At 40.6% G+C, this 12,884-nt stretch overlaps 2 protein-coding genes and 1 long non-coding RNA gene across 3 annotated transcripts; 2 read left to right on the forward strand and 1 right to left on the reverse strand.

Annotated features, from left to right (window-relative positions):
• The first annotated feature begins 244 nt into the window (after positions 1-244).
• LOC149110005 (uncharacterized) lies at positions 245-3,028 on the forward strand. The gene is made up of 3 exons (XM_089292057.1): positions 245-351; positions 452-563; positions 1,190-3,028. Exons 1-3 carry the CDS (start codon positions 307-309, stop codon positions 1,627-1,629), a joined length of 597 nt encoding a protein of 198 aa, XP_089148183.1. The 5' UTR covers positions 245-306; the 3' UTR covers positions 1,630-3,028.
• Positions 1,724-6,611, reverse strand: LOC110045894 (uncharacterized). Its single transcript, XM_089292055.1, has 11 exons — positions 5,377-6,611; positions 5,182-5,285; positions 4,835-4,944; positions 4,642-4,715; positions 4,446-4,555; positions 3,994-4,089; positions 3,767-3,859; positions 3,480-3,580; positions 3,055-3,207; positions 2,707-2,829; positions 1,724-2,031 (listed from the first exon to the last, which is right to left on the reverse strand). Exons 1-11 carry the CDS (start codon positions 6,039-6,041, stop codon positions 1,885-1,887), a joined length of 1,776 nt encoding a protein of 591 aa, XP_089148181.1. The 5' UTR covers positions 6,042-6,611; the 3' UTR covers positions 1,724-1,884.
• Positions 6,612-10,250: 3,639 nt separating this feature from the next.
• On the forward strand, positions 10,251-12,053 carry LOC110042405 (uncharacterized). The gene is made up of 2 exons (XR_002295890.2): positions 10,251-10,365; positions 10,952-12,053. It is a non-coding gene; the product is annotated as an uncharacterized LOC110042405 (long non-coding RNA).
• The last annotated feature ends 831 nt before the right edge of the window (positions 12,054-12,884 follow it).

Below are 12,884 nucleotides of genomic sequence, written 5' to 3' on the forward strand. Positions count from 1 at the left end.
GCTCGGCTGGCCTCTGAGAACAATTACCCCCGTTATTGTCTATTCTGTGACTAATTAAGAACCCATCTAATAGGGTGGCTGTTTAAACAAGGACCCGCGCTATATAAGGAGCCTTGGACTGGGCGAGCAGTCAGTCATTTCACTCTAGACACGGAGCTGTCAATATCTCCGGGTCGCGCGATACGCACGGAGGTCTCATATCTGCTACTAGTGCTGCGCACAGTGCTTACAAGACTAATAAAGGCTGTCATTCCGTAACTATTTTTTTTAAATCGAAATATCTGACGCGTGGAACGAGTCTGTACAATGTTGCGTGCAGCTGAAAATAATGCCAATGGAAAACGGGTGCAGGTAAGTAAATATTTTTTTTCTGTTACATCGATTCTCTCTGTATCGTTTGTTAGCCTCTAGAGCTGTATTTCACGAATGTCTTTGTTACCTTCATACGTAGGTAACTCTTGAGATTGACGAAAGTAAAAAGGACCAGTTTTTTCGTCTCCTTCAAGAAATTCCAGAGGTGGCCTGCGAAGTTGTGTCCGTACGAAGCATCCAAAGTGGAAACGGTTAGTAGACTACAGTTCTAACGCACCATTTACAACTTATAACTTATTATTTACAACCTTCACAAACTCGGCTTCTCGAAGATTGCAGGAAAGACTTCAGCCAGCGACAAAAAGCAGAAAAACTGTTTGATAATAATTTGACCGTTTTGATGGAGCAACAGTTTTCGAATTGCGCGCCTTTTCTCAGTGATAACAAATGGAACTTGATTCCTCGGTGTCGAAGGTTACATCATCCTGCTTCCGGCGACACCTAAAACATTCAATGTGGATTTGTATCCGTTCATGTATTTTTATTAGAGTAGTGGGAATCTCTGCTCGGGCGGAATTGTTTATAGCAAGGGAACAGCTTCCAAATTTTTGGTTTAGTTTCCCAAAGATTATGACATGGTCTCCAGTTGTCATAGAGTTGTACCATTGATATGTATCACATAAACTACATATGATCAAGTGGATATTTCCAGGACTGATATGCAATCTTGAACAATTCCCTTCATGTAAGTTGATTTCCCTGTAACAATTTGGGATTATCATAAGAGGTTGTGTGTATGACTCATTGTACTTACCCTTGAGTTGCCCCTGTTCACTTCCATCCGAATTTTTATTCTAAACTTTTTTTTTTTCTACAGCGAGGAAGCGCTTTGCCGTACCAATCGATGAAGAACCACTACGGCCATCACCTGTTCGTCTCTTTCCTCGAAAAAACGACGAGGCCGTTGCTATTTTCGCCAACAATGAGTCCAACGTAGCTGCGCCCCCCCAAGTTCCAGAGTCAACCTGTGACTTCTGTCTCCGAGCTCCGTGCATCACATCTTCTGAATTCAAACCAAACGGAAGATGTGATGCACGCATAACCAACCACACAAAAAGGCGAAAAGACTATAAGTGGTATTGGAAGACCCTCAAGGACAACGGGCTTTGGGACAACCCAACGTATCTTGAAAAAAAACAACTGGGTTGCCTTATTGACGACGTTAGAGAGGTTATGCCACATTGCGTGATAAAGGACGTTCGTGATAGGTGGCCTAACCCCCCTAACGTCCCCTATCAAGGGCATCGTCGCTCGTGAGAAGCGACATTAGCAAGCAAGCTCTTTCTTGTGAGCGTCAGTTTCATCATGGATAGACCTCACTTTTCGCTTCCAGCCCAATAAATCAACGCAGTTTAACAGTTAGTTGACATGGTGAACCTTTTTTGTTTTTCAGTACAGTGTCAACAACTTCTGCAAGAGTACTTCTTTTTTTCTTGATACACAGTTTTGCACGGCATCTAAAACTACAGCATTCTAATTTTACACTCGTCAGCCTTCAAGCAACGGACTGAGTTACAATGAATTATAAAAAGTTGTCCATATGCCATCCTTGAACTCGTAGGTTTTATCTGACAGTACCCTGTGTGGGGCAATTCTGTCCGGTTGGCGACTGGTCTGATAGTACTGTTCAGATGTGGCTTCACGCAGCACATTCTCATTCTAAAAAATTGAAATAGAACAGGAAAATAATACATACCACAGCAACCAAGGACAGGTCATGTACTTCATATGCAACTGTCCATTGCTGCTTTCTTCAGTTAGCTTTAATTTCTATTTTTCAATAAAGGGAGCTAACCTGGGGTGGGGGGGGGGGGGGGGGGGGGACTCCCATGTAAAAAGGATGGGGGTGCTCATCATACCTTTTTGGGGTTAAAATAGTAGTTTCGGTTCATCTTAGGGTGTTCAGCCTCAAAAGGTCCACATCAGGAACTTTTGCACTACCTTTTAGGTTAATGAGCCAAAAAAAATTTGACAGGACACAATGTGTTGTCTTACAATTGGTACTTCTTGAGGGTGAAAAGAATTGCAAGCCACGCCCACGACATAGGGTCTTGGTAACTGTTAGGGTTTCTTTTTATGCAAAATTTTCGGCTAGCACTCCTGACCTTTTCATATGGGAATTCCCCCCCCCCCCCCCCCACCAGAAAGTTGATGGTAAAGATAATGATAATAATTTGAATAATAGTTATAATTAACAATTACTGGTCTATAGTGCAATTTCTATAACAGTGAAAAGAATAAGTGTCCTTGTGTGGACGTTCGTTATCCTCTGTCTATGTTTTTCCACTTTTTGTGAAGATACATGAATACAAATAAAAGTGTTGTGGTACATACCCAGTCAAGAACTGCAAGCTGCATTCTCATTTCATAGGTGTCTTTACGACTGAAATGGATGCGCTTCTGTGCATAAATAAGCATCACCATATGCAGTGATTCTATCCAGAAAGTATCTCGGCACTACAGTAAATAGAGGTAATAAGTTCAAAGTTATGCCATTGAAGAAAGCTTTTGTATTGTAAATAAAACATGTATAGAGCCAATCTCTCTTTCTTAGGTGGGAGTAATGTTGCTGCCTACTCGTGGACTTTCCACATTCAGTATGAAATGTAGTGGTTATTTGTAGATCTGTGAAGTAAAAATACAATTCCATACCATAGATATTGATGTATGAATTATTATTACCAAGGCATAATCTTCAGCAAATTTGTAGATGTTGGTACCCACTATAGCCTTCCGGTATGCTGCAATAGCCTGCTCAGTAACAAGAGGTTTTTTGCTGCATACATAGCCTTCTTGATGACACCGAGACTCCTGATGGCAATTTGAATGATCCCCCTATACCACACAGATAAAATGAATAGAAGAACCATTCAATCATCTATACAATTTTTAGTATGTAGAGTCATGGATTCTGAATCAGTAACTTGTACAACCTTGCTAATGACAAGGTGTAAAGGGCTCACCTGTGGGGTGAGGGTAATAGAAACTTACATTGTCACAACAGCCACTAACCACTCATATCTACTTGTGTCCTTGGAAATAATCTCTTGTTGTCAGAAAATTAAGATAGCAATTCAAATGTACAAGTTCCTAGTGAACCCTTTTACCTGGTAATGGTCTACAATGTTTACTATGTATCGCCTCAGCTCATCAGCATCACCATTGCAATTCTTCATTGCATAATAGATATGCGTCTTCGTGCACTTCACTGTCAAAACAATGGCATTTTTAGAAGGTTTTTTAACTTCAAGTAACGGTACTGTAATTCATAGGATTTGCACCACACAATTTAAGCAAAGATGAATATGACATACAAACAAGCCACTTCAAATGCAAAGAGGGCCTTTGCAGAGCTTATGTTAGTTTCAGTTTGTATCCTACAATGGAGAATTACCTTTGTCAGACAACTCTGCAAACCATGATCTCTCTGAGTCCCTAACAAGCCCACTGGCAACCTTTTTGATGGCCTTCTTGACACCCTTCCCACCTTTATTAAGGAAAAGGAAAACAAGAACTACCATTCCTTATCACAGAGACTAAAACAGACCATAGCTACTAGCTTGATGCTGATTACAAGCTAATCCTTACTAGCAAAACCTAGTAATTTGGTTGGTGACCTACCATGCCAACTGTCATATGAGTTCCTAATCCCTTTCGTTGCAAGCCACTGCCTCAATGCCGGCACATAGTCATGTGCAACTTCACCAACACGATGACCTACAGGTGTTGCAAGGGTCAATACAAGAGTTTAGCAAAGAAACATAGGCTTTTAGACTTCATAAAACACACAGATTGTACATGTGTGAAACAAGTAGTATTTGCATAATATTCATGAAACATTATTCATAAGAAACCAGTGCGAGAAACCCTCCTTTCTATGTGTGACAAACACCTGTTCAAAATAAATATAGTCTTCCAACATCTTGGAGTCACACAATATTTTTGGGATAAATCCTGGCAAGAAATATAGGTACTGTGATCATTTACGAAAAGCCAGACATATCCTGCATCTAATTATGAAGTGGTTATCATTTATGAGAAGAGTGCACTATCAAATCAACATTACAACTTACCAAGAGCTGTTAGAGAATCTATCACTGCTTTAGTCATGGGTACTTCTCGAGATGCTGCAGACGGCATATCTTCTTTATCCCAATTTAGGCAATAAATAACTTTCTTGTTTCTGAAAAAAAAAATTAAGAGAATTATCAACAATGCCACATGTTAGGTTGTATTCAAGCAGAGATGGTTATAGTTCAAAGTCCCCACCGATAAGATAAAGCAGAAACTGTGGTGTGCTGCGCAGCTCGGCTGGAATCATGTCTAGCATCTGTTATGATGATCTAAATTTATGAAGAAGGAAACAAAATTCCATGAAATTTAATTGAATCAATAGTTCACAAACAAAACAAAAAAAGTGCAGAAATTCCCGGAAAGGCTGCATCATGCCTTGGAAACATACATCTCCTTGGAGAAGATATTGAGCATCCTGCTGTGCTTCCGACCTAGCTTCCTGTAATTTTATCTCATACCAGGCTTTCACAGCATTCTTGTATCCTAAAGAAGTGTATACTGGAAAGAGGGAAAAAGAACAACTGAAGTATGTTCACAAGAGAAAAATAAGCTGCATAACTGGTTCCCTCATGGCAAGGAAGAAGGCAATGAAAAGAAATAAACTCTATGACACTTTTTCTAGAAATTGCATGATCACTGATGAGTATAGGGAATTTTTGTGTAGTACACCAACTAAAGTATAACAATACTGCTATTGTCAGAGAGGATTATTGTATTTCAGAGAAATTGTAATACCGGTAGTAATGTATCTCTCGTCCACATTTCCGATGTGAGCTGCCTTACAAGCACTGACATACTGGGTCTCGGTAAGGCCAGAACTGATAAATCCATGTAAAACCCTAAACAAAAATGACAGCAGTGTTAGCTTACACAAATGTCAAGTTCAAAATTTTCGGAAATTCAAATATAAAAAATTACTTATACTTTTACCTCAAATTGGCTGTGCACTTTCCGCCGATGATACTGCTGGAATTCCATCGAAGGGAATGACCGGCCACGCAGCCCACGCTGACGAGCGCTACATGTCCATGCTTTATCGCATCGAACGATGGCAACTCTAGAGGATAGCCACATAAGGGACACCTTCCGCCATATTGTGCCATTGTAGATATGAGGTTTCGCACCGCATCGTTGGATGAAAGAAAATAGTCTTCGTTCTCCGTAGTTTGGGTGTGGATATCGAACTTTCCGGTTGTATTTTCACCGTAACCCAAAATATACGGATCAGAGATATCCGTTTGCGTTTGTGCATCTATTTTTTTCGAACACGAAGGAAAAGGTTGTGGCGAAGGTTGTGGCGAAGGTTGTGCCGAAGGCTGTTGTATCGTAGACAAAAACAAAGATTGACTGGCTGTGATTACCATCTGACTTCGTTCGAACTCTTCGAATGAGCTCAGCAATCGTTCCATCATCAAAAGGTTACCCATTGGTGTACGACTGGTTATACGTAAGGCACTTTTAACACGTTGAATTTTAGCTTTCAATCCCTCCAAACGCTCCTCCATACCCGCTTCAACCTCAAGCTGTATGCTGTACCTAATCCGTTGTGCACGAGGAGGCATTAGTTTGGGCTTCTTGGAGAAAGATTCCGCCATGAAAAATCCAAAGCACCGAAAAATAGTTGATAAGATAAAATAGCGCCTAAGAAGCAAAGACAATGCGTGCAAACTAGCTCGATTCAAAGTGGAAGTTGTGGCACCACAGCACGACAGCTTCCGCCATGAACCGAACCGTCATTCCCAAAAACGCATATATTACATCATGCCCTTTTTTTGAGCATGCCAAATATTGCATAGAAGATGACATAGGCATATTGAAGGCTCAACAAAGCAACGAATCGTCTGCGAGGAGTCTGTGAGCGGGTGCGTATGTTCAGGAATTGACAGGGACGGTTACAGGCGGGAAATTCAAATTTCCTTCGCTAAATTCTTCAATTAGCGTTAGAAGGATCAGGATTTTAGTACATTTCTGACTTAAATTCACAATTTGGGTGGTTCTACACTCGCATTAAGTTCTTAATGTGTAGGTTTTTATTTGTTCCATTGCAGAGTGGGTTTACCGCATCTTCCTCACTGAGTCCGCCATCTTTGATTAGGACTACGAACAAAGATTGCGTGACAAAGAGGGGGAGGAGCTATGCCTTTTATAGCGCGGGTCCTTGTTTAATGGGGGTAAATCTAATTTTCGTGATCCCAACTTGTTGAACTAATTCATCGTAAAATGAAGTGACACAATTGTTTAACTGAATGTGGAATGGTAACGACTTTTCACCATTAATCTTTCCATCTTCAAATCCCTAGTTGTCAGAATTTTCTTATCCCAAAATCCTCAAAATGTGCAACCTCCTGTAGTAACTCTATCGAAAATGCAACTGCATTACAGTCAATCCACTCGTGAAAATGCAACCCCATTCAGACAATCAATCCGCTCATGAAAATGCGACCCCATCTAGTGGCCCATCCCCATTAGCCGTAATAAACCTATTACTAGTAAGTAGGCCCCGGTGGTTCTCTTTGAAACGCTAATAATTCAGGGAAATACGGCGAATAACAATTAACTTGGTGAGCAAATCGCATCACCTTCACTTGAAAGAGCTCACTAACGACTTGTCTGATTTTAGCACGACTTTGACTTTAACACTTGGAGCCCAGCATTTCAACACATACCTGGATCACATACTGTAAAATATACGGAAAGTGACGATCTTCGTTACTTTCGAAATTAGCTGCATTTGGGGCTAGTTACTTTCGGGAGCTCGTTATTCTCGAGGGGTCGTTTCTTTCGCGGAGCAAAAAGCGTTTTTTATATATAGTTGGTGCGACTGAGCTATTTTTTATGAAATAACTGATGGAAATTAGAAGAGCATTTCTTAAATCCTGAATTGAAATTCTCCGTTCCAGTTTCAATTTATGTTGCTGCCACATGAGCGAGCTCCTCATGTCTATACCGTGTTGTCAGCGGTCGGCAGGAAAACAAGTCAGATGCCATCAACTGTTTCTACATCGTATGACACTGCTATGTCATTCTGCAGTATATCAAACCCCTATTTAGGCAGGTGACCGTTTAATTAATAGGGGTTGGTCGGTTAATGGGGTTAGTGTACTTTGAATATTTTTTACCATCGTGTTGGGTTAGACCTGGGTTAAATTCTTAATGAACTTGGAATCACGTCAAGACAAACAGGATAAACGTGACGGTTTTATCAGTAGTCAATCTAGTTTGGACTTTTATCGTCATCGCCTTTTGGACAACAAAGCTAAACTACGTGTATTTTACAATTTTGGGTAGCTGTTTAATGGGGGTAAAGACAATGATAGGAAAACCCTCGTCGGGATGACAAAAGGTGGCCGCGGTCGCTTTATAGAGACGGCTGGTTTCTAGCGGTTTTACTTGCAGTATGTTACTGACAATAATTTCGGGACTTTGATAACTGGCCGCTTAATAGGGTCGACTCCGGGGGTTAGACTGTATGCAAGAAAGAGATGATAATCCGATACAAGAGGGGGTCAAGGTTAGTACCTTGATCTTTCTCTTGCTGTGTATCAATGTCTCAGTGCATTGGTGGACTTTTCAATTTTAGTTTGAAAAAAGAAACGTTGTTATGAGTACGTTCTTAGGGAGTTTACGAAACCACGACGGCAACGGCAACGGGAACGTCACGAAACAAAAGAATTAATGAGCAGAACAATGGCTGTACACGTGCGTTATAATTCTTGGTACTTTTCTTTGCCGTCCTTTGCTAGACAACAACATGAAATGACCAAATTTTGCGTTGTCTGGAGAACGTGAACCAGGATGGCTGATATTTTAAATTTTTGTTTCAAATTTATCGCTGTGTTCCGGTTTTAGTTTTGGGATAGTTTTGACAGTGATAAAAAAGTAAATGACTTTAAAGTATCGCGAGATTCGTAGGTAAAATAGAAATCCATGTTTTAATCGACGTTGTCCTCGGCGTCGCCGTCGTGGTTTCGTAAACTCCCTAGTGCTAAGCGAAAGAGGGACTACTTGCAAGTTTAAGGTCACTACCGCTTATGACACAGAGCAATTCGTGATTCATCAGTTGCGCAGGGAAAACAAAACCTGTAGAATTTTCATCAAGTAACAAGAACGTACTCATAACAACGTTTCTTCAAACTAAAATTGAAAAGTCCACCAACGCACTGAGACATTGATACACAGCAAGAGAAAGATCAAGGTACTTACTTACCTTGATCCTCTCTTGCATCGGATTATTAGCTCTAGCTTACATACAGTCTAACCCCCGGAGTCGACCCTATTAAGCGGCCACCCCGTATTAAGCGGCCAGTTATCAAAGTCCCGAAATTATTGTCAGTAACATACTGCAAGTAAAACCGCTAGAAACTAGCCGCCTCTATAAAGCGACCGCGGCCACCTTTTGTCATCCCGGCGAGAGTTTTCCTATCATTGTCTTTACCCCCATTAAACAGCTACCCAAAATTTTAAAATACACGTAGTTTAGCTTTGTTGTCCAAAAGGCGATGACGATAAAAGTCCAAAATAGATTGACTACTGATAAAACCGTCACGTTTATCCTGTTTGTCTTGACGTGATTCCAAGTTCATTAAGAATTTAACCCAGGTCTAACCCAACCCGATGGTAAAAAATATTCAAAGTACACTAACCCCATTAACCGACCAACCCCTATTAATTAAATGGCCACCTGCCTAAATAGGGGTTTGATATACTGCAGAATGACATAGCAGTGTCATACGATGTAGAAACAGTTGATGGCATCTGACTTGTTTTCCTGCCGACCACTGACAACGCGGTATAGACATGAGGAGCTCGCTCATGTGGCAGCAACATAAATTGAAACTGGAACGGAGAATTTCAATTCAGGATTTAAGAAATGCTCTTCTAATTTCCATCAATTATTTCATAAAAAATAGCTCAGTCGCACCAACTATATATGTAAAATGCTTTTTGCTCCGCGAAAGAAACGACCCCTCGAGAATAACGAGCTCCCGAAAGTAACTAGCCCCAAATGCAGCTAATTTCGAAGGTAACGAAGATCGTCACTTTCGATATATTTTACGGTATATGATCCAGGTATGTGCTGAAAAGCTGGGTTCCAAGTGTTAAAGTCAAAGTCGTGCTAAAATCAGACAAGTCGTTAGTGAGCTCTTTCAAGTGAAGGTGATGCGATTTGCTCACCAAGTTAATTGTTATTCGCCGTATTTCCCTGAATTATCAGCTTTCCAAAGAGAACCACCGGGGCCTACTTACTAGTAATAGGTTTATTACGGCTAATGGGGATGTGCCACTAGATGGGGTCGCATTTTCATGAGTGGATTGATTGTCTGAATGGGGTTGCATTTTCACGAGTGGATTGACTGTAATGCAGTTGCATTTTCGATAGAGTTACTACAAGAGGTTGCATTTTTTGAGGATTTGGGGGATAAGAAAATTCTGACAAGTAGGGATTTGAAAATGGAAAGATTAATGGTGAAAAGTCGTTACCATTCCACATTCAGTTAAACAATCGTGTCACTTCATTTTACGATGAATTAGTTCAACAAGTTGGGATCACGAAAATGAGATTAACCCCCATTAAACAGCCACCCTATTAGATGGGTTCTATAATTGGTCACAGAATAGACTATAACGGGGTAATTGTTCTCAGAGGCCAGCCGAGCACGTACATACCCAAGTAATCTCCCCGGCCCCCCGTTCACGACCCAGTTATGTTTCTCATTAAAGCGTCTTATTGTTATTCTGAACATCTGTTCTTTCTCAGTGACGAAAGATTAGCCTAAGTCTCGCCTCCCTTATTAACAGGGAAAGTACTCAGAGCCCAGATGGTGCTCCCTAAAGTGGACTATACGGAAAAGGGGCCCTTTTTCAGGCTGGAGTTATATTAAAACTGGTAGATTGTCACGAGCTCAAGTATAAGAAAGGGTAGGAAAAACTGTCATTTAAGTATTTAAAAGGCCTTTCAAAACATCTAGTACAGGCAAGGTTATAATAATGACGAGAAGGTGCGAAGACCTATTTGGACACGTTGGGTGGGACTTGAAGGAATCACTGAGAAATTTCTGTAACCATCGCGCCGATTCGGTAGTCCAGTGTTCGATAGCTCCGTTGCTAATGACCACTTACTTTTCTTCTAAACATTTATACGGTGGTTCCATAAGATTTTATCATTTTCTTGCAGCCACTCGAGAGATAGCATTTATCCATTTGTCTGTACTGCCTCTGTATACGTGCGTGACTGCGAGAAGGTCGTAGAACTAATGCAGCCGGTTTCAGAAAACAATTTGACTGAACATTTTCTTGGGCGATTATACCTAGAATGACACAAGTGACAAAGAAGTCTTTATGCGCCACCTCTTCTCTTGTCCTCCCCATCTCGATATTTCTGCGCCCTTTGTGCTTTTTCAGAGCTAATTTTTAATTCATCCACAATCGCGCCGGCGAATAAGGGCGAAGCAGGTAATTCGGACCTTCACCGTGGTTAACAGGTTATTTTCTTTATGGTCAATAGGTTGTTCGAACAAGCGCCGAAGTAGCTTGTAAGTGATAAAGTTTCGCCTCCGCATGCGGTGTAAAATCTTGCTGGAAGAGACTGGCACCTCTTGAAGTTGTCGCATCGAAGCTAAAGGAAAAATACTATTTTCCTGTGCCAGTGCGGCTCGTGTACGAGCAACTTCAGGATCTATTCTTCAGAGCAGTCTCAGTGAGTGACCAAACGCTGGTTTATCTCGACAACTCCCCAGACTACTTCGAACAAAACGACACCGTGGGCTACCCTGGAATGCTGGGACGGTCGTGCAGGAGCGCTATGTCCAAGGACAAATGCGAATATTTCAGTCGTTTCTGTAAACATGGTTGTAACCTGAGAGTTGAAAAAGTGCAGCGTTATAAGCGGGTTAATTGTACGTGTAAATTTATTTACTGCTGCAAAGTTGAATGCGAAGAATGTACGGAAAAGTCATATTTTGAAATAACTTGCAATGCCTTGAAAGCAGTGGAGACAGATGTCAAAGGGCGAGCCCATCCCTGAGTTAAGCTCTTGAAGATGAAATGCACTTTTTGTTTTGATCACGATATGTTGTATGATGATTTTCATGTGAAATGCACTTTTTGGTGAGATCATTGAACGAAATGTAATATTTCAGAAATAACGAAGCCTATCTTCTATAACTTGGAATTGAAATAAAATAAGCGAATGGTTTCAATTTCTTTCTCTTACTGGCAGTTTTGGCTTTCTAACAGGAATAGAAAACATTATTTCAGTCGATCGGGTTTTCTGGTTACAGAAACCACGGATGAAAGCTTTGAGAACTCAAGAAAACTGTGAATACTCACCTGCACTCTCCCTCTCGTGTTTCTACATGATAACTTTAGAGAAACATTGAAAATGCTTTATAATTTTCTTAACACAATATTCTTACCTCTTATAATTTACGTACTCATCGTTTCTCATAACTGTATCAGCAATTTCGTGTAGAAATGGAAATACTGAAATAAAGTTGTTGTTGTAGTTTAGATAAGTTAGTGCTTCTTTGATATTTATCTTTTTTTATTTAGCTTTCAATTTGAAAAGTAAAATTGACCGTGATTGCCTTTTTACGCAGCGTTTTAGACTTGTACAGTCACTTAAATTACACTTCATTGAATCTCAAGAAGTTGCTCTTTTTTAATCCTCCTACACGGCTACACGTCCCTCTCACACCCTCTTCACCTTGCTCGTTTTTGTTGATCCGAACTTCTGTACTTTCACAGTGCATGGTTTCTTGGTATAAACATGTGCGTTAATAAAAAGAAGAAAATAAATAGATAATAATGAATGAGAAAGAAAAAAGTGCTGTCCTCGCTTGGTCTTTTAAACTCCTAAACATCTGCTTGTCTCCCTCGGTTAGAAAGTCCACCTCCGGTTGTTTTAGCAGACGTGCGACCCGAAACAATGACTCCATTGAAGACCATTGAAGAACTTCCGGCCATACAGTTCTGACAAAGGAGGATCGGATGGGAACGTAATATTTATCTTTTTCAGTTGGCATTCGTGAAAGACACTATTATCACAAAGGATCACCTTGTTTGACAGACTATAATCTTTTACTGCCATTGTGTCTCGTTTCTTAGTTGTGATTGTTTTTCAGTTGGCAAACTTTCAAGTTTCCAGAATATTATGTGGTGATAACGTCTTGTCTCTGCAGACCAACTTTCTCGTTGAAGGATCTTGTCACACACTAGCACAGAGACAAATGAAGTTATTCATGGCGTTTTTCGTGCTTTTCGTCGGTTTGTTGCACGTACAGCTGGTAGCCCTGGCCATGCCATTTTATTTGGCGTATTTTGTTTGCCTCGTGGCGAGGCATTGGTATGTTTGTAACAGAAAATAGAGGACTGTTGTCAATGCAGTCCAAAATTATTGTCAGTAAAATATTGTAAACGAATAAAACACCTATTGACCG

The sequence above is a fragment of the Orbicella faveolata genome, unplaced genomic scaffold (assembly GCF_042242905.1).
Source record: "Orbicella faveolata isolate gen_17 unplaced genomic scaffold, um_ofav_v1 contig_24, whole genome shotgun sequence".
Classification (NCBI taxonomy): Eukaryota; Metazoa; Cnidaria; class Anthozoa; order Scleractinia; family Merulinidae; genus Orbicella; species Orbicella faveolata.